We start from the raw sequence: 27130 nt of genomic DNA, 5'->3' as shown, positions 1-27130 counted from the left end.
GACATTTATAGCTATGAAGGCTGCACCCTTAAAAGCTTTTGACTGTAGCTTAAAAAAAAAAATGGGTCTACCAGAGGAGAATATAATTATGGCAATATCATTATGACACCTGCCAAAAATATATTCCCCTCCCAATCTCAGGATTACAAGGCCACAGATACATCACATTTATGCTGGTGACATATTGTATCTTGCTATGGAGGCTGTGTCCTCAAATGCATTTGACTGTAGCTTAAAATGTATGGGTTTACCAGGGGGGAAATTAATTTTGGCAATGATGTTATTGCACCAGCCGAAAAGGTATTCCCCTCCCAGTTTCAGGATAACAAGGCCACAGATGCATCACATTTATGCTGGTGACAAATCTTCTTATGGAGGATGTGACCTCAAAAGCATTTGATTGTAGCTTCAATAGGATGGATTTGCCAGAGGGGAAATTAATTTAGGCAATTACACCTGCCAAAAATGCATTCCCCTCTTGATCTCAGGATTATAAAGACACCGAGACATTACCTTTTTGCTGGTGACATTTCTAGCTATTGAGGCTGTGCCCTCAAAAGCATTTGACTGTATCTTCAATAGTATGGTTTACCAGAGGGGAATATAATTTTGGCAGGACCATTGTTACACCTGCCATAATTATTTTGCCCTCACTAATTCAGCTTTACAAGTTCACAGGTTTATCAAACTTATGGTGCTGACATTTTAGATATGGAGTTTTTGTCCTGAAAAGCATTTGATTCTGGCTTCAAAGGGAACAGTTTACCAGGGGGCAGTATTATTTCAGCAGGGCCGTTATTACACCTGTCGTAATAATACTGCCCTCCCCAACTCAGCTTTACAAGTTCACAGATACATCATATTTATGGTGCTAAAATTTCTAGCTACAGAGGTTGTGTCTGAAAAGCATGTGACTCTGGCTTCAATGGGAACAGTTTACTAGGGGGCAGTATAATTTCGGCAGGGCAATTGGTACACCTGCCATAATAATACTGCCCTGCCTAATTCAGCTTTACAAGTTCACAGGTTCATTAAACATTTGATGCTGACAATTTCAACTATGGAGGTTATGTCTGAAAAGCACATGGTGCTGTCTTCAAAGGGAACAGTTTACCAGGGGGGAGTATAATTTCAGCAGGGCCGTTATTACACCTGGTGTAATAATACTGCCCTCCCCAACTCAGATTTACAAGTTCACAGATACATCATATTTATGATGCTGACATTTCTAGCTATGGAGGTTGTGTCTGAAAAGCATGTGACTCTGGCTTCAAAGGGAACAGTGCATATGGTTACAGGCTTTTATTGAAAATTTAGTTTATGTTCTAGGCTTTTTAATTAGATCAGATACAGTTGTTAGAGGGGGATTTTAAGCTGTTATATGGTCTTGTTACAATGTACCTCTCACCTGTTACAATGTGCCAGCTCTTTTCTCGAGGTAGATGGTGAAAAAAGTATACGCTGAATTCATGATATAAGACCACATATGTGTAATAGACACGTGTGAAATTAATGTGAAAAAAGAAAAATACTTCGAACCACAAGTACATTTACACAAACTTTTTTTTTCTCCCCAATTTGGAATGCCCAATCCCCAATGTGCTCTAAGCTCTCGTGGTGGCATAGTGACTCGCCTCAATCAGGGTGGCAGAGGACATTTAAAAGTGTAGGATAGGTTTGTGAGTGAAGTGTCATGCGTTCATTTACAGATGTGTGATCTATTTAGCACGCTCATGTTTATGGAACTGGTGTGGGTGTGGTTGGACTTGTTGTGGGGGATGGACCCATTAAGACGCTGATAAGGACCCAAGAACGTTTCTTTTCTGGACATTTCTGGTTTTCACTCAAACACAACTAAACTTTGAAATTCCCCATTGGAATGCTTTGACATATAGATGCTTCCTTTATTTGTCTGTCATCTGTGCTTAGAAACCCATAAATGGACTCATTATTCTCTGTGAAAATCTGAGAATCTTCATGGACATATTTTTAAGGGGAAAAAACTATCCATACGTTACCCCCTGTGAGGGGTTTGAGGAGGGCTGCTGAAAATCCCCCCCAACCTAGGAAGAAATCATGCACATGAAAAAGGCAGGTATGGGTGTCTCCGAAGAAAAATTCTGTGTGGAGAGGATCATCCTGGATGAAGTACGTTTGGGTGAATTAGCACAACGGCAGAATGAGATAAAAGCAACCTCTTTAAAGGAAAAGGTCCGTGACTCTATGAGGTAAGATGCAAAAACATGTATATAAGGAAAACATGTCTAAGTGAAATGTGCAATCAACCTTTGGTGACATTCATGATAGATTTGCACTTAACATTGAAAAATAAAACTTGTTGCCGTGCATTGTTTTCTAATTGTTAATATTCGACACTGTTTTCAGTATAAAAAAATCTGCTTTTTAAGTGTATGTATTTTATGAGCAGTGTACATAGTGTACTATTACCAAAAGCAATATAAAAGTGAAAAGTTAAAGGTGCTCATCTGTGCATGTTACATTGAATTGTTCATCCTATAGCATTGACGATTTGTCTTTTATGGCAAATAACAGACAAATAAAAAGTTTCTCGTGATGGTAAAAACAAAAAACAAAATCCAAAAACATAATAATAATAATAATATTTATAGTATATGTACAATATGTGTAATTTATATGTATAAAACAATAATAAAAATAAAATTAAAAAAATTAGGGATGTTCCGATACTTGTATCGGGTCCGATACTGCGCTCATGTAATTGTGCTCATAAAAATGCTCCGAAACCATAAAAATGTCATTCTGTAAACATTCAGCGCACAAATTAAAATCATGCTATGTCCTAATGAGATTATTATTCATTATTTATTTAATGAAATAAATAGATAGTTTGCACATGCTGCACACTTAATATGTGAGTGCTTGTGAATGTGTGGAGCTAATGTTGTGCTGATATAAAGACACACAGTGCTCATACCATTTAGAGCTCCTTGACTCATACATGAAAAACACCACAATGAGCATCACACTACTTTTGTAGCAGATGACAGCTCAAATGTTGTATTTTGGATTGTGGAGGTTCTGTATAAAAGCACTTCATTTGATAAAAATAATGCAGTATTATGTTGAATATTAATCGTTCTATTTTCATTTGATGTTCATTTGATTTTCATGTTTCAATTAATTTATTTATTTAAACACCATTTTGATGATAAATTGAAATGAACTGTTGATATGTAATTCAGGGGGGAAAAAAACAGGTATTGGCATTGGAATCGGCGAGTTAAGAAAAGGAAGTATAATTTATTGACCACTGTAATTTAGTATGTGAGATTGCATAACACAGAGGATGCAAGTGGAAAATAATTGTTTAAACATTTTGTTCCATGACCTACATAGAAGTAGATAACGGAAGTAGCTTGAGCATTTCATTGGTTGAAATGTAGTATCGGTTTGCTGTTCTAATCTTGTGCGTATTGTTGCAAAACTATAATCTCAAGGATGCTTTAGAATGATTTGTCCTTTTGTTGGTTATTATTCTCTGTAAATACATCCTTTATAATCTTCATTCTTGCATTCTCTGCTCAAGATGCTCTGCGGGGCAGTTAAAGATTTGGATTCTAACATGGATTCCAGTTCTCTCTTGGGTTCCCAAGTATTCCATCCAGGAAAATGCTCTTGGTGACCTGGTTTCGGGTGTCAGTGTGGGAATCATGCACCTGCCACAGGGTCAGTTTACAACAAGTGCAAATCACAAAGAATGATGATGTCTCCACAAGAAATAAAATGCTAAATAATGTTTAAAACAAAATACAGGGCTTAAAGTGAAAAAAATTGCTGAGCCTGAACTTTTTTTTTGTTTTGCAGAGACAGACTTATCTTCAAATGGAACCATTTATTTTTAAGTATTACGGCTGTATCTTAATGGCATCTTTTTATTAATGAAGGCCAGTATCACTGATATTTTATTTAGTATACTAAATTTTAGGGTTATAAAATAGTCCGCAATGCATAAATTATAAAATAAATTCGATTAATCCTTATTAAAGCTACAAGCGTTCTTTAGTCAAAGAGTAGTTAGTAGTTTTCTCTGTTCCCTTTGTTCTTTGGTTAACTTTACTGACAGACAGAATTAGTGGCTACTGTCACTTTAAGCTCTACAGCTGGTGACAGGATTTCACGCGTCTCATTCTCTCACTACTCTTTACTTCCATTTAAGATTTTATTTAACTCATTTAAAGTTAATAATGATTGATTCTTGTGAGGATACTCGACAAAACGGACATTTTGGCATAAATGTGTGTGTTATTGTTCGTTCAAGCGCGAAAGAGAATTCGATACTGGTTCGCGACTTTTTGTGCCTCGTGTGTGTGTGTGTGTGTGTGTGTGTGTGTGTGTGTGAGGAGGACATTTACTGAAGTGCGTTCTCTTTTGTCTTGTCGCACATTAATGGTTTAAAGCATTTGGTGGACAAACTAATAACTAATAAGAGCTAAAGAATGACAAAGAACGGATGCAGCGTTAACTGTGTTAAATATTTTAAAACATTAAAGCTGGACAAAAAAAAAAGAAATCGCATACGTTAACGTTGACAGCACTAAAGGTGCGTACACACTGCAACGTTACTTGTCATACATTGCTGACAGAAAATAAAGCGGTTTAAAGTGGACTCGTTTTCATGGTAGGCCTACACATAATGTTTTTTAGTAAGCTACACAGAATGTTCTACATTAAATATTTAACTAACAGTCTGAAGTTACCTAGCAGCAGTGTATGTTAATGTTAGCTCAGTCAACGTAAGGCTAACATCAAAAGGTGTAGACAGAAAATATGATTATGCTGACCTGAGCTAATTTACTGAAATCAACCAACTCACATCTCCTTTCATTTCATCCATGATGACATTAAGTCACCTAATGTTGTTTCTGGAGTTCTGCGCTCCATGCTTTCACCGACGACGCTAACGTGAGGTATGGATCTCAATCACACTGTTGCCAGGACCCGCCCTGCTCTGCTTCTGATAGGCTTGTGACGTTAGTTAGAGCTGCGCTCCTCTCATATGATTGGTAGGTGAAATCAATTGACTCGAAAATATTAAACCGCATTCAAGTTCCCAGTTTCAAATGCAGCCGCGCGGTATGCGCGCTCATAATGGAAGCGGCGCACTCGTTTTTTCCAAGCGCGTCCGCGCCGAAAGTGCGTCCGACTGTAATTTGCAGCCTGATTAATAAATTTTGCCTGCGCCAGAGGCCGGACCTGCCCTCAAGCCGGAAATACTTTAAGCCCTGAAAATATAAGAATGTCAAAAGCTGTATTTTAGGGTTAAGTCAATCTAATAGTCTTATATATACATTGAGTAATAGCTAGCTGTGAAAAGGAAGTTTGTGAAGGAATATATTATATATAAGCTTGTGTTCTCAGGTATGGCGTATGCTCTGCTGGCTTCTGTCCCACCTGTGTTTGGTCTCTACACCTCCTTTTATCCTGTACTCATTTACTTCATCTTTGGCACATCGAGACATGTGTCAGTAGGTGAGAGACAGTACACAAATATTTGTATTACAGTTTTAGATTTGACACCATTATACAATAATAGTGTGTGATATCTCAACATATAAACACCTTGTTTGAGTGTGTGGATGGTTTTGCAGTTTGCAGGAGTGCTTTTATGTCTTTGCAGGTACCTTTGCAGTGATTAGCATAATGATCGGGGGAGTCTCAGAGCGATTGGCTCCTGATGATCGATTTCTGACCAATGGGACGAACGGATCGGTCATCGTGGATACGGTGGCGCGAGATGAGCTACGGGTGAAAGTGGCCGCAGCAACGACTTTGCTGTGTGGCATCTTTCAAGTGAGTCAACTTACTAACTTGCAAACCATGTGTAAAAATACGAATGAATGAATGAATGAATTCATGTTAAGCGAAGGAAACATTAGTTTTATTAAGATTTTTTTTTTTTTTTAAATATCCTTTGTTTATGAAAATGTCATATTTTGTCTGTTTCTGAAGGTTTTGTTGGGATTAGTTAGGTTCGGGTTTGTGGTGACGTATCTCTCAGAGCCGTTGATTCGTGGATACACGACAGGTGCAGCTACTCATGTGGTCATCTCTCAGCTCAAATACATTTTTGGAGTCTCACCCAGACGATTCAGTGGACCCCTGCAGCTGGGTTATGTAAGATACAATATATTCTGTGCCTAAATATTTGGCAAAAACCAGATGCCATTGTTTTAGTCTGTCCCATCTGACAAAATTTGGCCACCACAAACTGATTGCTGACCCCTGCCCGGCCATCCCTGTGAAAAAATCTTGGCTCCGCCACTACCCTCGTATCATTCCTAACCAGGGTCAGAAATTACGTTTTCTGACATCGTGCAGCCCCTTGAATAAAGCCATATTTAAAAATCCACGCTGATATGAGCCGAAACAACACACATACATAGTCCAAATAATAGACATGTGAATAGACGCACAAACATACAGAAAATGCATCTAGTGCATGTTTATGTACAACAATTAAAAACAGCACAGATTAGAAACAAACAAGACCCAGAGCAGCAGAATGAAGCAGAATGGGGTCTTCTTTTCAGAGATGTGACTTGACACCACATGTTTTAAAAGTGGTGTGAGATACATTACAGCGGTCAAAGACGTCTATGTAGTGCATGTTTACATGCAAAAATAATTAAACATAGTGCAGATTTTTATAGTAGAAAGACCTCTTTAAAATATGTCAAAATATCAAGGAAAATGTTATTCCTCATGACATGACCCCTTTAATAATATTAATATTTTTGTGCTAATGTGTATTGCTACTTTTAGATTTTAATATTAAGAACCATATCATTTATAACTATATAAAAAACTGGGGCATTTTTTTTGCATTTTTTTCAGCATTTTTTGCAACTGGGGCATTTTGAAATTCATACCACCTGTTATAAACCTGTATGACACAAAAGGAAATGTTTAAAGGATTTTCTGTTTGCTGATTTCAGTACAATAGCAGTTGATAGTGCCTCATTTTAAAGCTTAGAAAAAGCAGCAACATGTTTGTAAACGTATTCAACAGAAAGGAGGAGGCGAGAACCGGCTTGACGATATAAATAACAGTTTAATGATAAACTCAAAAGACAACATAAACACACACACACGACGGACATGTCCATAAACGAGCTCTCTCTCTCGCATGGCCCCCTGCAGTCAGCCTTTAACCCTCACGGAGGCATAATTAGCCTAATACGGGCCCGGGTGCGTAGGATCACGACCGGCCCCGCCCTCCGCCCTGCCACAATGTTATAAAATTCAACTATGCAACTTGTGCATCATATTCCAAGTCTTCTTGGAATATGATGCATTTAAAGGGATACTGTAGTTCACCCAATAATTAAAATTCTCTCATTATTTACTCACCCTCATACCATCCCAGATGTGTTTGATGTTCTTTCTGCTGCTGAACACAAACAAAGATTTTTAGAATAATCACAGCTGTGTAGGTGCATACAATGCCAGTCAACAGGGTCCAAAACTTTGAAGCACATAAAGACAGCATAAAAGTAATCTGTAAAACACCAGTGGTTTAATCCATGTCTTCTGAAGCGATCGGTTTTGGTTGAGAACAGACTCAAGCCCAATTACACGTCCTATAGTGCCATCTATCTCTGCACATGCGTCAAGTAGTAGGAAGTGTAATTGAGCTTGAAAGAGTTCAACAGAAGAAAGAATGACATACACATCTGGGATGGCATGAAGGTGAGTAAATGATGAGAGAATTTTCATTTTTGGGTTAACTATCAATTTAAATGAGAGATCATAATGACCTAAATTTAGATACCTCAACATTAATACATATAAATGACCATTCATGTGTCTCCCCCTACAGTAAATCATTTCAGACACGTAAACATGCACATTCATTTAATGAATGAATTACTCTCTTGTCAGACTTTGGTGGATCTGGGCAGTTTACTACCACTGACACACATTCCCACTCTGGTGGTCAGTCTGGTGGCTCTCACAGCTCTGATCATTGTGAAAGAGATAAATTCCTGCTACGGTCACAAATTACTTCTCCCTATACCCATAGAACTGATGGTGGTAAGTTCACCATGTGATGTGTGTTTCTGTATTTTATTATATACCAGTTATTGTCCAGTCTAAATTTCAAACTAGTAGTATGCAAAGAGAGATGCACTGTAAACAGCTTTGTGTGTATATTTGCAGATTATTGCAGGGACACTTGTTTCACATTATACTGATATGAGAGCTGTCAATGGTGTTGATGTGGTGGGAGATATTCCAAGTGGGTAAGTGTGCGTGTTTGTTTGTGTGTGTGTATGTGTGTGTGTCCAGGTATTCCTTACATTTGTGTACACTATCCCACCAGCAGTGTTGGGAAAGTTCACTTTATACATGAACTAGTTCAAAGTTCAGTTCACACATTCTAAAATGAACTAGTTCAGTTCATACTTCCAAAAATGAACTAGTTCATAGTTCTTTTTTTTTTTCCATATGTTGCTGCGAGCTATTATTTTTCAAAATGATTGACACAGCCCATACAGAACTACAGACAGCAATTATTTCATCAGTTTTAACACTGCACTATGTGTCAGATTTCATCTTCATATCAAATTTTGAATCCTTATTCAATCAGGTTTTACATTAACATTGAGGAGAGTGGGACAGCATTTCCCCATTATTGCTTTAACGCTTTGTTGCTTTCCATTCAGTCCACACTAGTAGCAGCTGCAGCTTTCACCCCTACTACTACAGTATATTCTCAAAAACATGAAGATAAACGTGCTGCTTTAATGGTCTTTTTAAATGAGGAATTGGTAAAAGAAAAACAGGACAGTAGTAAGGGTGCATCAGTTTTGTTTAGCCAGTGGACAGTGATGCCCATAAATGCCTTGTTCACAGCTGACCAGCAATCTGCTGTTGTGCATACAACATCAATCTCAGACAGTCCAGACTTAAGGTCACATATGTTTTCTTTAAATTTCTTGTTTAACAGTGTCTGTACCTTTTTTCTTGATGGCACGTTTTTGGATGGCTGCAACCCCTTAATTAAGTTTATGAAAGCTGGGCTTTCCACTTTTCTCAAAGGCTGCAGGTCTCCGATGATATACTGCACCACCAGGTTGTCCAGCTGCGGCTGGGAGATGACAACGGACCCGCTACTGTACGCAGTTAATGTGGTTTGTGCCGAGGACCTGTCTTGCCTGTCTTTAGATTTTTTAATTGCTTGCGCATACCTTGAAAGGCTAGTCGGGTGCTTCAGTTCAATGTGCCGTTTTAGGTTTGCTGTGGATGTGACAGAAGTGCGTTTTTTTTTTTTAAAAGCCGGCGGGCAAAGTTTGCACAGAAATGTCATATTTGTTCCATCCTCACCGACGTGGTCATAAAACTCTTTTATATTATCATACGACCCCTCCTTGCTGCTTCGTCGCCTATATGCTGCTGTCGCCTCCATGCTAGTTTTTGTTTTGATGACGCATGCGGCGGTGCGACGCTGGTGGCTGGTGTTGCCAGATTGTGTTTTTTCCGCTAGATATTAAGGCCTGTTTACGGTGTGTTTTAGCCGGGGTTTCGCCTGGAATACTCTAGAAATCTGGCACCCTATTGAACGAAGTTAAACTGAGAGAGCGTGCGTTCACAGACTCCAGAATGAACGCGTTCACAGTAACGTTCATCAGGCAGTAATACAGTACGTTCAGTTCACGTTCGCCCACAATATGAACGCGTTCATGAACTATCGTTCAATGAACGCATTCAGGCACAACACTGCCCACCAGGTTAGTAAAACCTGACATTTTTGATGTTGTGGGGACAATTAGTCGGCCCCCATGAGGAAAACAACTTATAAATCATACTAAATTATGTTTTTTGAAAATGTAAAAATGCAGAATGTTTTTCGTGAGGGTTAGGTTTAGGGGTGGTGTTATGGTAAGGGGATATAATCTATAGTTCTACAGAATAAAAACATTTATGTCTATGGAAAGTCCTCATAATGAAAGCTGCACCAACGTGTGTGTGTGTGTGTTAGATTTATATTACATTTTGAATGATACATTCAGTTATTCCTAAGGCATTGGATATACAGGTGAAACTCGAAAAATTAGAATATCGTGCAAAAGTTCATTAATTTCAGTAATTCAACTTAAAAGGTGAAACTAATATATTATATAGACTCATTACAAGCAAAGTAAGATATTTCAAGCCTTTATTTGATATAATTTTGATGATTATGGCTTACAGCTTATGAAAACCCCAAATTCGGAATCTCAGAAAATTAGAATATTACATGAAATCAATAAAAAAAAAAAAAGGATTTTAAATACAGAAATGTCGGCCCTCTGAAAAGTATAATCATGCATATGTACTCAGTACTTGGTTTGGGCCCCTTTTGCATTAATTACTGCCTCAATGCAGCGTGGCATGGATGCTATCAGCCTGTGGCACTGCTGAGGTGTTATGGAAGACCAAGATGCTTCAATAGCGGCCTTCAGCTCTTCTGCATTGTTTGGTCTCATGTCTCTCATCTTTCTCTTGGTAATGCCCCATAGATTCTCTATGGGGTTCAGGTCAAGCGAGTTTGCTGGCCAATCAAGCACAGTAATACCATGGTCATTGAACCAGGTTTTGGTACTTTTGGCAGTGTGGGCAGGTGCCAAGTCCTGCTGGAAAATGAAGTCAGCATCTCCATAAAGCTTGTCTGCTGAAGGAAGCATGAAGTGCTCTAAAATGTCCCGGTAGACGGCTGCGTTGACTCTGGACTTAATAAAGCACAGTGGACCAACACCAGCCGATGACATGGCTCCCCAAACCAACACAGACTGTGGAAACTTCACACTGGACTTCAAGCATCTTGGATTGTGTGCCTCTCCATTCTTCCTCCAGATTCTGGGACCTTGGTTTCCAAATGAGATGCAAAATTTGCTCTCATCAGAAAAGAGGACTTTGGACCACTGAGCAACAGACCAGTTCTTTTTTCTTTAGCCCAGGTAAGACGTTTGACATTTGAAGCCCATGTCCAGGACCCGTCTGTGTGTGGTGGCTCTTGATGCAGTAACTTCAGCCTCAGTCCACTCCTTGTGAAGCTCCCCACACATTTGAATGGCCTTTTCCTGACAATCCTCTCCAGGCTACGGTCATCCCTGCTGCTTGTGCACCTTTTTCTTCTACACTTTTCCCTTCCACTTAACTTTCTATTAATGTGCTTTGATACAGCACTTTGAGAACATCCAACTTCTTTTGCAATTACCTTTTGAGGCTTTCCCTCCTTGTGGAGGGTGTCAATGATGGTTTTCTGCACAACTGTCAGGTCAGCAGTCTTCCCCATGATTGTGAATTCAACTGAACCAGACTGAGAGACCATTTAAAGGCTCAGGAAACCTTTGCAGGTGTTTTGGATTAATTAGCTGATTAGAGTGTGACACTTTGAGCCTACAATTCTGAACCTTTTCACAATATTCAAATTTTCTGAGATTCTGAATTTGGGGTTTTCATAAGCTGTAAGCCATAATCATCAAAATTATATCAAATAAAGGCTTGAAATATCTTACTTTGCTTGTAATGAGTCTATATAATATATTAGTTTCACCTTTTAAGTTGAATTACTGAAATTAGTGAACTTTTGCACGATATTCTAATTTTTCGAGTTTCACCTGTATACCAAGAACACAATGAGAACGCTGTATATCAGAACAAATAAGTTTAAAGAACAGGATTGGAATGAGTTTAGTTTGATTGTTCACTCATGCAGCAGTCAAACTGTTGACTATTTCAAAACAATATCATTCCTAAATGCAACAAAACTGGCTTTACACATAAGGTTAGAACGTTTTCTTGGCTGGCCCAGTCTTGATCTCTGTCAACTTAAGTCAACAAGTACAACATAGAACTAATCTCATTCCAGACCTCATGAAGTTCAAGGATTCACATCCTCCACATTATAAAGAATTGTGAGGACCTGAATTCTTTGAGTCCCACTTGCTTGAGCAAAAAAGGAACTAGCTGAAGAGCTAGTGGGCCAAAGTGACTTTTGCCCCATTCAATGCATTTCTTACTGTACGTTGCTCTTTGTAACATTTTAAAATTTTTAGGAATGAGGCAGCAAGGAGAGAGGATCTAAATGCAGGCTTCTTTATTATTAACAAAATACAAAACAAAGGAAAGACCCTCGATGGGGAAACAAACAAACTAAGAACTCAGGCAGGGAAACACAGATCAGGCTTGACAACATTCAACGAACGACAAGGAGTGAACAAAAAGCAGGGCTTAAATAACCAGGGAGTGATGACTGAATTAGACACAGGTGAGAACAATGAACAAAATGGCAGTGGTGATGGCAGGTGGATTCTGGGAAGTGTAGTACACTTAACAATGACAAGTGAAACCCAGGGAAGACAACAAGGGAATCGTGACATAGCCCCCCCTCAAAGGAGCGGCTTCCAGACGCTCCTCAGAGAAAAAAAAAATAAAAATATCGTCCAAGGAGTGAGGGGGGGAGCAAACAGACAGACCAGAGGAGCACAAGGGGCAAACAGACAGACCAAGGGAGTACAAGGGGAAAACAGGCAGTCCAAGGGGCACAAAGGGCAGACAGGCAGTCCAAGGAGGCACAGGGGGCAGACAGGCAGTCCAAGGAGGCACAGGGGGCAGACAGGCAGTCCAAGGAGGCACAGGGGGCAGACAGGCAGTCCAAGGAGGCACAAAGGGTAAGGACAGGTTCAGGTGGTCTGGGAGCTGGCCACCGGGCAAGGATAGGTTCAGGAGGCCTGGGTGCTGGCCACAGGGCAAGGACAGGTTTGGGGAACCTGGGAGGAGGCCACAGGACGGGAACAGGGTCAGGTGGTCTGGGAGCTGGCCACCGGGCAAGAACAGGGTCAGGAGGCCTAGAAGGCGGCCACAGGGCAAGGACAGGTTCAGGAGGCCGAACCGTGGGAGGTGGAGCCGTTGCAGGCGGAGGCGTGGAAGTAGGCGCCATAGGAGGCTCTAGAGGCGGAGACCAGGAAGGCTCTGGAAGCGGAGCCGACAGAGGTGGCACCGTAGGACGCTCCAGAAGCGGAGCCCTGGGAGGCTCGAGAGGCGGAGCCCTGGGAGGCTCGAGAGGCTCTGGGGCGGGGCCAAGGGAGGCGGAGCTCTGGAAGGCTCGGGAGGCGGAGCTCTGGGAGGCTCGGGAGGCGGAGCTCTGGGAGGCTCGGGAGGCCAAGGGAGGCGGAGCTCTGGAAGGCTCGGGAGGCGGAGCTCTGGAAGGCGGAGCTCTGGAAGGCACGGGAGGCGGAGCTCTGGAAGGCTCGGGGGGTACTGGCTCAGGGACGGTCGAGGCTACAGGCTCAGGGACATCGGAGGCTACAGGCTCAGGGACATCGGAGGCTACAGGCGCTGGCTCAGGGACATCGGAGGCTACAGGCGCTGGCTCAGGGACATCGGAGGCTAGAGAGGAAAGCCCAGAGGCGGGAGCTGGGATCTGGAGAGGTGGTTCCCCGGCAGCGAACTCCTCCAAGATGAGTCCCACGTACTCCCGCCAGGTGCAGTCTCCGGTAGTTCCCACCACCGGTGTTTGGGAACACCGAACCGGTACGCCACCTTCAGAGTGTGGTCATCCCAGCCAGTGCAACTGGCCACGTTGGTGAAAAAGTAGGAGAACTCCCGGACAGTCAAGTCCGCCTGTGTCAGCTCCATGAGGAACCTTGCTAGATCCATAGTTGGTTGTTCGTTCTGTTAGGAATGAGGCAGCGAGGAGAGAGGATCTAAATGCAGGCTTCTTTATTATTAACAAAATACAAAACAAACACAAAGGCAAAACCCTCGATGGGGAAACAAACATAAACTAAGAACTCAGGCAGCGAAACACAGATCAGGCTTGACAACATTCAACGAACGACAAGGCGTGAACAAAAAGCAGGGCTTAAATAACCAGGGAGTGATGACTGAATTAGACACAGGTGAGAACAATGAACAAAATGGCAGTGGTGATGGCAGGTGGATTCTGGGAAGTGTAGTACACTTAACAATGACAAGTGAAACCCAGGGCAGACAACAAGGGAATCGTGACAAAAATATTCTCCATTTCCAGCTTAAAATGCAGAGACAACTACAAGTTTGCAATTTGTTGATTGATTTCCCTGAAAAGTGTATACATTGTGGCTTTATGGCACCATTGCTCTGTTTGTTTGAGCATCCCAAACAGCCCAACACAGCAACATTGGCTCAATCAAGGGCTTGAGTTTGTGGTGGGACTACCTGGCTGTCTAACTATCCAATGGCAGATGGGAGTGTTTGAGAAACCTTCATTATTTATTCATTTTCCATTTAGTGACACTTTACATTTAAAGTCACAGTGCACTGCAAAATTCGTACTCAAGTCAAAAATGTTACTTCATATGACTAAATCAACCTGAAGGTTTAGGTTTCAGCAATGAAAGTAATTTTTATGGTTTAGAAGTAGATCCTTGAGGTAAGAATGGCAGGTTACCATTTTTTTCAGTGTGTGATGAAAAGAATGGAGCAATTTACATACGTTTGTTAGCTTACAATCATACAGTTTGTCATGGCAGATAATTTTTTAGTTTTATATATATATATATATATATATATATATATATATTATATATATGGTACTTTAGAAGGCTTATAGAGACTTACTAAGGAAAGAGTATAAATAAGAGAATATATTTTGTTCCTGTTATACTTCTACGACACAGTTCAATTTCACATATATTTTTGATCTGTAAACTTTGACCCCCTCCTTAGACTGCTGCCACCACAAGTTCCAGAGGTGTGTTACTTTTCCTCAATAGTTGGAGATGCTTTTGCAGTGGCTGTTGTGGGATATGCCATCAACATTTCTCTGGGCAAGACCTTTGCTCTCAAATATGGATATAAAGTAGACAGTAATCAGGTACACACACATATTCTGAACTAATCTTAGCTAGGCAAAACTGACATGGATACATGATAACGTAGCTAACATATCATCATATGAAAATTCTATTGGAGATATGTTGAGGTAAGGTTTGCCTGTACAATTATGTCTGTAAAAATTCTCTCTCCTTTTGCTTCTGTAGGAGTTGGTGGCGTTGGGGCTCTGTAATGTCATTGGAGGATTCTTCAAGTGCTACTCCGTCACTTCCTCGATGTCTCGTAGTCTTGTCCAGGAGAGCTCTGGAGGAAAGACACAGGTAATAAATGCAAATTAACAAAATAAATGTGCACATTTAACCCTTTAATGCATACCTCAGGTCTTTAGTGACCCAGGACCTCAGTTCACTCCCTGTACCTCATCCATTTTTTTGGAGTTTTGCCCATACCTCTTTAGTATACCACAATCTTTCTCTTCTGAATAGTGTCACAAAACAACACACAAAAAATGGCTAAATTGCAAAAATATATATGTTTTATAACAGCTTAATTACTAAAAGTGTATAAGGTGTAACAAACTCTAGCAATGACAGGGAGACAAAGACGATGATGATGTGAAGAACCCAAGTGCGATTTATTTACAGTGGCATCCAAATGTGAAACATAACAAAACACAAACACGAACTTGACAATACTAGACTAAACTTGACTTGACTTAACTTGATACGATGCTACAAACAATACCTGACCCAGAACAATGGCAAACATAAGGGCTAAATACACAGACATGGGTAACAAGTAAACAAGACAACCAATCACAAGACTGAACTAATAATAAGACAATGACATAATAGAACTGATAACAAGATAACAAGGCTCATAAACACAATCCAATGAGAACAAAACAAATGGAACAAGAGAGAATCACATGAGGGAACAGATGAAATGATATGACAATGAAACAGGAATTAAACTTACAAAATAAAAGACATGAACACAAAACATGAACAAAACATTAAAGACCCAAGATATATAATATTGTCCCTTTTTTGTCACTTCCATATATCATGATTATTTCATATAAGCTTACTATCTCAGGATATACACTCACTGAGCACTTTATTAGGAACACCTGTACATCTACATATTCATGCATTTATCTAATCAGCCAATCTTGTGGCAGCAGTGTAATGCATAAAATCATGCAGATATGGGTCAGGAGCTTCAGTTAATGTTCGTATCAACCATCAGAATGGTGAAAAAAAAATTATCTCAGTGATTTCGGCAGTGACGTGATTGTTGGCACCAGACGGGCTGGTTTGAGTATTTCTGTAACTGCTGATCTCCTGGGATTTTTCAAGAACAACAGTCTCTAGAATTTACTGAATGGTGCCAAAAACAAAAAACAACCAGCGAGCAGCAGTTCTGCGGATGGAAACGCCTTTTTGATGAGAGAGGTCAACGGAAAATGGCCAGAGAGGTTTGAGCTGACAGAAAGGCTAAGGTAACTCGGATAAACACTCTGTACAATTGTAGTGAGCAGAATAGCATCTCAAATGCACAACATGTCGAACCTTGAGGCGCATGGGCTACAACAGCAGAAGACCACGTCAGGCACTTTGATAGGATCATAGTGTTCCTAATAAAGTGCTCAGTGAGTGTATATTTCTTAGTTTATTACAAGACAAAAGACTTCTATATTATGTTGATTTTCCATGTGAAAATGGGGAATAATCGTTATCCCATATGTGTGTCCATATTAATATTACATTTGCAATTTCTTACTCAAGGTTGCGCTGATGTGTCAGTGAGTGACTTGATTTACATTTGACATTGATATTTGAAAAAGAAGCAATGTTGATGTAAACTATAGCAAGTGTAACACATGAACAGTATGATTTGACTATTGTAATTTAAGTGTACTACTGAAATTATGCGCATTTGTTTAGACTCAAAATGTGCCTAAGAAACGACATAGGTGTAGCTTGTTGCGTCTCATGAAATTTCAGTGTATGAATTCTATTCTATTTTTGTTGCATCATCTCTTTGATAAATGAAAAATAATACATCAAAATATATCAGAAAATGTTGTATTCTATTTTTTTCTAATTGTTTTGAAAATGCTTTGAAAATTTGACACAATCTGGGCATTTTGTAGATCCATTTGTGATAAATAGAAGTGCCGTGTCAAGACATGAGAATGTAATAATGTTTGGCGAAGCGCTTATGCATTTAAACACTCTAATTCTGTCTATTATGTATGCATTTTAGGTTGCTGGATTGATATCTGCTGTTATTGTGCTCATCACTGTTTTGAAGCTTGGCCCAGTTTTTGAGGCGCTGCCCAAAGTAAGTCATCTATGCAAATGAACACGTATCGAGAGGAGCAGTTTCAATACTCAATTGCAATTCAATACGTTAACTTGTACAGTATGTACATAATTCATGACCTCATTCCAAACCTGCACCGAAAGCCATCTTGTGTCAGAGGGGGCATGTCTTGCATTTTTTGTCTCATTTTATATTTTTCCCTGTTGTTGACTTTCCCTTGTGGTTGATGTTATTCAGGTTTGTAGTTTGATTTGTAAGCAGTATGTTTGTGTGTGCGTGTACGTGTGTGTGTGTGTGTCATCAGGCAGTGCTGTCCACCATTGTGTTTGTGAATCTGAAAGGAATGTTCATGCAGTGTCAAGATATTCCTGTTCTGTGGAAGAACAACAAAATTGATCTGGTGAGATCTGGTTGTCTAAACTGAAATGGATGTGCCCTGTGTATTACACTGTGTTCTGACTTTTTCTCTTTCTTGTGGCCTGTCTACTAGCTGGTGTGGGTGGTGACTTTTCTCTGTACTGTTCTATTAAATCTGGACCTGGGTCTGGCAGCTTCTATCAGCTTCACTCTTCTCACTGTGATCTTCAGGACACAGCGGTGAGTGCGTGTGAGAGAGTCTGTATTTACTTGTCCATATATACAATGGCTGGTTATTTAATTCATCTAACAACCTTAATTTTGTCTGTCTAGTCCAAGATACTCTTTACTAGGCAGGGTGCCTGACACAGAACTGTACTTAGAAACAGAGTCATATAAGGAGGTGAGGAATTGTTTGTCTGTAGGTTAGTATGTATGCATTGGGAGCTTACATAATTCATATTTGTGTTTATGGACAGGCAAAAGAAATCCCTGGTGTCACTATATTCCGTTCCTCTGCAATGATCTTCTATGCTAATGCTGAACTTTATAATGAGGCCCTACTGGAGAAGGTACCGCAGACATCAATACGCACAGATGCACGACAATGGACTGAAAAATTAAACCAGCAAACACAATTACAAGGAAACAAACAAAGTCTTCACTTATTGTATCTTTCTAGTGTGGAATAAATGTTGCAAAGCTGCTCAAGCTGAAAAAGAGAAAAAAAGAGGAGGAGAAACATGCAGAGAAAATGGCAAAAAAGAGACAAGTGACAGAACAAGATAAGCAGGTGAGTGATTAATGTTGTAATGAGGAATTCTGGAAACTGTTCTGAGAGTAAGAGAACAAGAGAGGATTTCAGTCCAAATACCAGAGGATACAGACAAGCACACACACACACACACACACAAGCGTGTTGCTGCGGCTATCCTTATGAGGACTCTCCTTAGACATAATGATTTTATACTGTACAAACTATAGTAACCCCTAACCCTACCCCTAAACCTATAAACATTCTGCATTTTAACATTTTCATAATTGAGTATGTTTTTTAAGTGATTTGAATTATGGGGACCCGATAAACACCCCCTCCCAACTCTCAAATCCATACTCAACCTCTTAGTTTAATTGATTTTTGTTGATAATGTATGTGTGTATTTATTTCGCTATAGCAGTTTTTTTCCCCAAAGAATAACTGTGTTAAAAAACACACACAAATTCACAATTTTTATGATTTTAATGAAAATCAAACGCTTGCGTACCCTTCCCCAATGCCCCATTAGAACATCGGAATCCTTCTAGTTACAATGGAAGGGGAACAAGGCGATGTTTGCCAACATGGGAACGGGCCAGCCTGGCTGGGCCTCTTTTCTCTCTATGTTTCTCGCATAGAGCAATCATGGCCGGGGCCCTTACACGCATATAGGGAAGGGGGTCTTACCCAGACCCTGCGGAGACCCCACCTGCCCTTTTTCTTGGGGAGGAAAAGTGGTAGACACGTCACACGGCCGTCTCAGGGCTCGTGTGGAAAGTATGGTGCGGTGGTAGATCCAGCCTCGAAAGGGGGGAGTTGCTACAGCACGGCGACCGGGGCAGCTGTAACTGCCTAAGGGAGACACGGGGGTCCACTCGTAAGGGGACAGAACCGTGGAATTACACACAGGGGGAGTCCGAGCATGAGGCCTTACCTGTGGAGCACCTATACCAGTACAGGGTAGCCGTCAGGGTACCCGCGAGTGGCTTGGGTCGGCGAAGTTCCTCCGCTGAACCGCGGACCCGGAGGGCTGGGGAGGAATCGACCAGGGTCCCGACTCGGAGTGGGGCGCACTGGGAAGAAGGCGCACTACTTTACCTTGACGTCAGGAAAAGGGCGCTGGGCGCAAGCGATCCACCCGGCCGGTCGGTCTATGTGTTACCGAGACTTGAGTCGCTGCTGGCTCCATAGGAGGAGACGGCGGGCGAGTTGTGACATGTGGCGGTAGCGTACGCCGCCTTGGCGATTTATGTACGCCACCACCGTGGTGCTGTCCGGTCTCACGAGGACATGTTTGTCCCGAACTAACGGGAGGAACTTCCTGAGAGCGAGAAGGACGGTCAGCAACTCCAGGCAATTGATGTGCCAACGCAGCGGGGCCCCTTTCCAATGGCCCGCTGCTGCGTGCCCGCTGCACACGGCACCCCACCCGGACCGGAGGCGCCGGTTGTGACCAGAACGCGTCGGGACACCTGCTGCAGGGGCACTCCTGCCCGTAAAAAGCAGAGGTCTGTCCAGGGTCGGAGTGTTTTGAGGCAGGCGGGGGTGATCCTTACCCGATGCGTGCCGTGGTGCCATGCTTGTCTCGGGACTCGAGTCTGGAGCCAGTGGTCTCATATGCATCAACCCCAGCAGCGCGACCACCGCGGAGGACGCCATATGCCCCAGGAGCCTCTGGAAAGGTTTTAGAGGGACCACTGTGCCTGGCTTGAAGGAAGCGAGGCAGTCCAGCACCGACTGAGCACGCTCGCTCGTGAGACGTGCTGTCATTGAGACTGAGTCTAACTCCAACCCGAGAAAAAAGATGCTCTGAACCGGAGTGAGCTTGCTCTTTTCCCAGTTGACCTGAAGCCCCAAACGGCTGAGTTGCCGGAGCACCTGGTCTCTGTGTGTGCATAGTAACTCTCGAGAGTGTGCTAGAATGAGCCAGTCGTCGAGGTAGTTGAGAATGCGGATGCCGGCTACTCGTAGCGGGGCAAGGGCCGCCTCTGTGACCTTCGTGAAGACGCGAGGGGACAGAGACAGGCCGAAAGGGAGGACTTTGTACTGAAACGCCTGGCCGTCGAACGCAAACCGTAAGAAGGGTCGGTGTCGTGGCAGAATTGAGACGTGGAAGTACGCGTCCTTCAGGTCTACCGCTGCGAACCAATCTAGATGCTGAACACCAGCCAGAATATTTCTCTGCATGAGCATTTTGAACGGGAGTTTTAACAAGACCCGATTGAAAACTCGCAGGTCCAGGATTGGTCGTAAGCCGCCGCCTTTCTTGGGTACAATGAAGTAAGGGCTGTAGAAACCCTTCCTCATTTTGGTTGGAGGGACGGGCTCCACCGCGCCCTTGGCTAAGAGGGTCGCGATTTCCGTGCGCAGGGAACTGGCATGCTCGCCGTGTACTGCGGAAAAGCGGATGCCCCTGAAGGGGGGTGGGAGCCGGGCAAACTGAATTGCGTAACCGAGTCAAATGGTCCGGTGCAGCCAGCGTGATGTGTTGGGAAGCGAAAGCCACGGAAGGGCATCTTGAAAAAGACGCGTCCTGAAAAGGACGTTCAACGCCGCTGTGTTTTGCTCTTTTAGAGAAATTACTCTTTTAATAGGAATTTGCTCTTTTAATACACAGTGTGTGTGTGTCTGCGCTGTCGAAGTGCTCAGGGGCAACAATGCATGCCGTGCAATGTGAAGGAGAAAGCCGCTGTTGTGCGCCGTCAAGATCCAACAGCATGCAGATCGTCAGAGGAAACAGGAACGTTTAAAGTGGTGTGTAACTCGCAGCAAACTGCAGACAGACCATCGGCTCCGAAGAAATTTTCTGAATGAACTCCCGTATTTGCGCCGCTTAAATACCCGTATGTCCGGGGGCGGGACATGCAAATACTGGCTGCCAACTCTCATTGGCCTTTTTTCATAGATCAGAGGTGGATATCGGCGCTCAAGAGAGACCCCTAGTGTCGCTTCTCCGACACAACGTGGAGAGAGCGACAGAAGGGGAATGAAGAGTTTTAAAATAATATCTCAGCACTGTATATAAAGGCAGCATAAAGTAATTCAGTGGTTAAATCCATGTCTTCAGAAGTTATATGATAGGTGTTGGTGAGAAACAGATCAATATGTAAGTCCTTTTTTACTATAAATTCTCCTCCCTTCCCAGTAGTTGGCGATATGCACGAAGAATGCAAATCGCCAAAAACAAAAGAAGAATGTGAAAGTTAAAATAAAAGTGGAGATTTATAATAAAAGTGGAATTAAATGTAATCTGTTTCTCACCCACACTTATCATATCTCTTCTGAAGACATGGCTTTAACCGAGTCGTATGGATTACTTTTGTGCTGCCTTTATGTGCTTTTTGGACCTTCAAAGTTCTGGCCACCATTCACTTGCATTGTATGGACCTACAGAGCAGAAATATTCTTCTAAAAACCTTCGTTTGTGTTCTGCTGAAAAAAAAAGTCATACACATCTGGGATGGCATGAGCGTGAGTAAATGATGAGAGAATTTTCATTTTTGAGTGAACTATTCCTTAAAACATGTTTTCAATGTAGTGACCATTGGGAGGTACCGACAATGTAGATGATTTCAGGTTATGAGTGTGGGGCCAACTACATTGAAAATTAAATTCAATGTAATGCTTTTTAAGTTCATAACATTCAGAATGATTTGTTGCTAAGCAGTTTAATATCTTGTTTATAGACTGGAGTTCTGCGAGAGTTAGCAAACAGAATGGTGATCTCCATGAGGAATGTAAGTGAACAGAAACACATTTTTATTGACAACGGAATAGCAACAGTTACCCAAGGCAACATCAACTTGGGCTACCAGTCAGAGCAGGACTCAGATCTTGAAGATAAGGAGGAGCAGAAGAAGACAAACATACACTCCATCATCCTAGACTTTACTCCTGTCAGCTTCATCGACACAGTCACCCTGAAAACACTGAAAAATGTAAGAGAAAGTCATCACATTGAGAACATAAATATTAAGGGTCATAGTGGAAAGAAAGATGAAGCTGGGAGAAGGTGAGAGGTAGAGATAAAAATGGGAGTTCATCTCACAAAGGGTCACATTTGAACCCTTAAATCTACTATAAGGATCCTTAAGGATTTTGCATTTGTGACATTATTTGATATAATACATTATTTAGCGGTTTACATTTTGAATCAAATTAATACCATGATAAGCTAATGTATTAATTGAAGAGAAAAAGAAAGGCCCCCAAATAACAGTAATTCAGTATATAATAATTTAATAATCATATTGTCATATTGACGAGTAAAACATTTACTGTATTAAACAATACAAAAAGTGATCAACAGCAATCCATTTTGCTAATTAATTTGTCAATCTGTCAGAGATAGATTTATTATAAGGGCTTTTCTAAAGATGCGTCTATGTAAACATGACTCGTTTGGAGCATTTCTCTTTGGTTGTGTTTTTAGGTCGCGTGTCAAGGTAAACATAGTTTGAAATATAGAAAAACCATCTTGAGATTCCTGCAATTGGAATTGCTCTTGTGCTCTCGCTGGTCTCAAACAAACCTGAGTTTGATTTGTTCTCTGTACAGCTGTGCATTGCCTATACAGCTAAAGTTTCACTTACTGCCCCCTGCTGAAAACATGCAGTACTGCATGAATTGCAGAAATCAAAATGCTGTTTCCGAATGTTCATATGCTCTGAAATTGCCCCCATTCTGCCAAATTACTGAGAAGCGCCTTTCCCCATTAGGCATTTTTGCATATTATCAGATGCTTTCACCTTTCTTAGTAGTGCTTCTTATAGCGTGTTTCTTGGGCAACCTCAGAGTTAGGGGTTCTAGTCTCATGGACCCCTATTCCACCTGGTAATAAGATGCGTTTTGGGGGATCCGATCACATGTGGTCAGGTGATCGGATCACAAAAACCACATATGAATGTGGTCAAAAACGCATGTGACCACATAACATTTGACAAGTGGTACAAGTGGTCACAGAGACCCATTTAAGTGACCAGGTGTAAACAGCAATGTGTCTCACCTAACAACATGTGATAGGATCACCCGAGACGCATCATTATACCAGACGGAAACGGGGTCATGGAAACCAGGAAATAATGCATTAACGTTGAGCGTGATTTAGAGGTTGCATTTCTGCTCTAAAATGACATTTATACTCCAATAACGGTTGGATTTAGGGGTGACATTTGGGTTGGGGAGTAGAGTTAATAAAATATGTATTCCTGTTGACTAATTCGCATAATTTACAACTAAAAATACAACTCGCTTTTGGTGCCGCTCTGTTCATATTTTATCTCAACAACACTTCCAGCTTCGGCCACTGGGGGCAGTGGTTTGATTTTCGGTAAGCATAGACCGATTTCAACAACAGAACTTTTGTCCCTGCCAAATTCACAGTGCGCTAATATGATACAGTTTAGTTCTTAGAAACATTTGTTAATGTTTTTCAAAGTGGATCAGTGTTTACTGGTTGAACATTTAGAACTTATGGATTTTTTTTTAACAGACAAACTAAATATTTATTGTGTTTTATCACCGTGCTTCTAGATAATTAGAGATTTTGCAGAGGTGGATGTCACCGTTTACATTGCTGGATGTCAAGGTGGGTCAAAACATTTAGATACACGCCCCTAATTGAAACAGAATCATTTGCATGCTAAATCAGAGACTTGAAAAATACAAAATAGTGCAAATAATCCTAATGTGTTATCAGAAAAATCCAGCTTGTTGTGATTGTGTGATGTACGTGTCTGCAGTGTGTGTAGTGCAGCAGCTGGAGAGAGGGGACTTCTTCTCAGAGTCCGTCACCAAATGTCGACTTTTCCCATCTGTACATGATGCTGTGCTGCACTGTCTGTCACAGTCTGGAAAAGAACTGCCCAGTTCTAAGTTTGCACTGGTGAGGCTCTGATCACATGGTTTTGTCATGTCATTGTGTACAGTTTCCTGTCACATTAATTTGTTTCTGTTGCTCTGAAAACAGGAAATGCCCTGCGTTACAAGATTGTAACCACCAGATGTCAGCCTGTCTTTCTTCCAGACCATGCTGTCTCTTTTTACTCAATTCACAATGTAGGACCCTGTGTTTCCATGACAACTTATGTCACTGTTGTCTTGTGATTATACCCTGGATAGTAACAGATCACAGAGAAAACATCTGAAGACATTTTTAGAAACTGTTTGAGAACTCAACTGTAAAAAACAGACTGCTTGTGATTTGTATCTCAAATGAATTGGTTAATGCATGTACAAATTATTAAAATGACTGAATTAAGAACACATTCCTACAAATAATAGTTACAAATAGGGCTGTGAATTGATTACAGTTTTAATGGAATTAATTACATCAAATTAAGAAATCAAATTAATCGCATATATAAATATTTGCAGAGAAAGTCCCCCTATACAAAAATATCTCAATATATAATGATTTAATAATTAATAAAAAAATTATAAGTAGGCTCTAATATATGTAATAAATAGAATAATTCAGATAATAAAAATACATTTATTGTGGCAGATGAGTTAAAGGAATAGTTCACCAAAAAATGAAAATTCTCTCATCATTTACTCACCCTCATGTCATCCCAGATGTGTATGACTTTCTTTCTTCTGCTGAACACAAAAAATTTTTTGGGAAGAATATATCTTCTCTGTAGGTCCATACAATGCATGTGAATGGTGATTAGAACTCCCCAGCATAAAAATAATCCAGTAGTTTAATTAAAGTCTTCTGACGTGATCCTGTTGGTTTTAGGTGAGAACAGACCAAAATGTAACTCCTTTTTCACTGTACATCTTAAAAGCAGTCTCTAGCCATATAGGATCATGATTTCGAGCTCGATTACACTTCCTAGTGCTTTATGGTGCACAAGCTGTGCAAAAAGCACTTAAAGGCAGCACAAAAGTAGTCTTTTGTCTTCAGAAGTGATATAAGTGTGGGTGAGAAACAGATTACATTTAATTCCACTTTCATTATAAATCTCCACTTTTAATTTTACTTTTACATTCTTTTGTTTTTGGCGATTTGCGCATCTTGTTTCGAAGGCTGCGTGCTAGCTAGGACGTATCCTTTGAAGGGTGCAGTATACAGAGCATCTTCCTTAAAACAAGCCTTGTTTAAACGAGACAAACAGAAACGGAATGTAACATGGTTGCTATGGCAGCACGCCACTCTTTAACAAGCACGAGCGCTTTGAGTGAGAAGGGAACAAAGTTCCTTTGGAAGGGAATGTATGAGGTACATTTTCGGAGAGTTATGATGTAAAAAGAAAAGAAAATAAATTTTACAGGTGTACTTTTAGTCTATACTTTATTTTAATTATAAATGAATATAATTATACATGTTATATACTCTGCACCCGTCTACTGAGGTACTTCAACTTGGGAATTAACATTCCTTGCATTTGAACATCATATTTATGGGCAAATCCGTTGAAGCAAAGAATTGTGGTTGTGAGTGCCCACGAGGAATACACCTCATGCATCCTCCGAATTCCCGTGAAAGAAGGTCGCAATCGAAGGCTTCATTCGGGGTGTCCTACTCCCTTTTCTGAAATGAGGCAGTATTTTCTCACCTTTAAGCCATCACAGACGTGTAAGATTTTTATAAGCACATTTCAGCTCTGTTTGTCCATACAATGCAAGTAAATGTGTGTCATTAGATTGATGTCTATTTGACGGTCCAAAAGGCATATTTAGGCAGCATAAAAGTAATCCGCATGACTCCTGTCGATCATTAAAAGTCTTCTGAAGTAAACTGACAGGTTGGTGTTAGAAACAAATTGATAATTAAATTTTTTTTAACTTTAAATCGTTGCTTCCGCCCAGGGACGGATTATGACTTGGGGTGGGGGGTGTTGGGGATGGTTTTCATTTTCATTGTTGATGGGTTTCCGAGTGGGGGGATTGCCAAACTAGATAATGCGACCTTAAAGCCCACTGCTGTATTGCTGTTTGAAATAACTTAAGTCTCCTGTGACATTGTGTTGTATATATGTTCTTCCGAATTCTCAAGTCAACGCACCTTTGCATTTACGCCATTGATGCATTGACTGCAGGCAGGAAGCGTTAATAAAGTTTTTATTTGTAAAGTTTCTATTTACTTTTTACACAAACCAATCGGTTTGCTTCAGAAGTCATTCATTGATCGACTAGAGTTGTGTGGAGCTGAAATGTGTTTATTAAAATCTTCACTCTGGTTCTGCTGAAGAAGGAGAGCCATACACGTCTGTGATGGCTTAAAGGTGAGTCAATCGTGAGAGAATTATTTTTGAGTGAACTAATCCTTTAAGAAGTTTTTTAACTGTTGTTTACCTGGAGTGCTCTCCAGGATTCTGAATATTTTACTCATGATTGTCAAAAACATTTATTTATTTTTTTGTCAGCTTGTTGTCCCAGGTGCTGGAGGATAAACAGGAGCTCATTAATAGATTTCTAAATTTACTCTACATACTAGTCAATACATACTCTGAGAATCTGGCGTCCTGTTTATTCCATTTGTTAAACCTACTGAGTGGGGCCCATCAGTGGTTCTGGTAAGAAAAAGCATATGTATATTCCATACATTTTATGTTGTGTGAATAGTGTGTGAGTATAGTTCATATATTTACAACTGTTTTGAGAAGGAATGCTCTTATGTGTAATGACGTAAATGGGATTTTAGGTGTACATCTCTGTGTGTGTTTGTATTCAAAAAAAACTTGCATTGCGTATTTCATATTACATTTTGTGATACATTTGTGTTTCCTAAGTCTTTCGATACAACAAGAACACGGCGAAATTGCTTTTATCTGACGTTTTTCACTCATGCAGCAAAATTAAACTGGTTTAACTGTTAAACTGTTTCTTTTTCAA

General features: G+C 40.8%; 1 protein-coding gene across 1 annotated transcript; it reads left to right on the top strand.

The window, feature by feature from the left end:
• Positions 1 to 1945: 1945 nt before the first annotated feature.
• Positions 1946 to 27093, top strand: si:ch211-117c9.2 (solute carrier family 26 member 6). The gene is made up of 19 exons (XM_052092126.1): positions 1946 to 2228; positions 3569 to 3708; positions 5401 to 5511; positions 5660 to 5832; positions 5992 to 6156; positions 7924 to 8076; positions 8203 to 8285; positions 14737 to 14884; positions 15051 to 15164; positions 17116 to 17193; positions 17480 to 17575; positions 17666 to 17772; positions 17866 to 17935; positions 18012 to 18104; positions 18215 to 18325; positions 21976 to 22227; positions 23822 to 23876; positions 24031 to 24173; positions 24258 to 27093. Exons 1-19 carry the CDS (start codon positions 2077 to 2079, stop codon positions 24282 to 24284), a joined length of 2271 nt encoding a protein of 756 aa, XP_051948086.1. The 5' UTR covers positions 1946 to 2076; the 3' UTR covers positions 24285 to 27093.
• The last annotated feature ends 37 nt before the right edge of the window (positions 27094 to 27130 follow it).

The sequence above is a fragment of the Xyrauchen texanus genome, chromosome 25 (assembly GCF_025860055.1).
Source record: "Xyrauchen texanus isolate HMW12.3.18 chromosome 25, RBS_HiC_50CHRs, whole genome shotgun sequence".
Classification (NCBI taxonomy): Eukaryota; Metazoa; Chordata; class Actinopteri; order Cypriniformes; family Catostomidae; genus Xyrauchen; species Xyrauchen texanus.
This window is presented reverse-complemented; position numbering and strand designations above follow the sequence as displayed.

Excerpts from the sequence above, each read along its gene's own strand:
- si:ch211-117c9.2 (XM_052092126.1), top strand. The coding sequence starts at position 2,077 with ATGCACATGAAAAAGGCAGGTATGGGTGTCTCCGAAGAAAAATTCTGT. Across the intron at positions 15,165-17,115 it reads GCTCTGGAGGAAAGACACAG|GTTGCTGGATTGATATCTGC; the intron begins GTAATAAATGCA and ends TATGCATTTTAG. Across the intron at positions 24,174-24,257 it reads CCAGTTCTAAGTTTGCACTG|GAAATGCCCTGCGTTACAAG; the intron begins GTGAGGCTCTGA and ends CTCTGAAAACAG.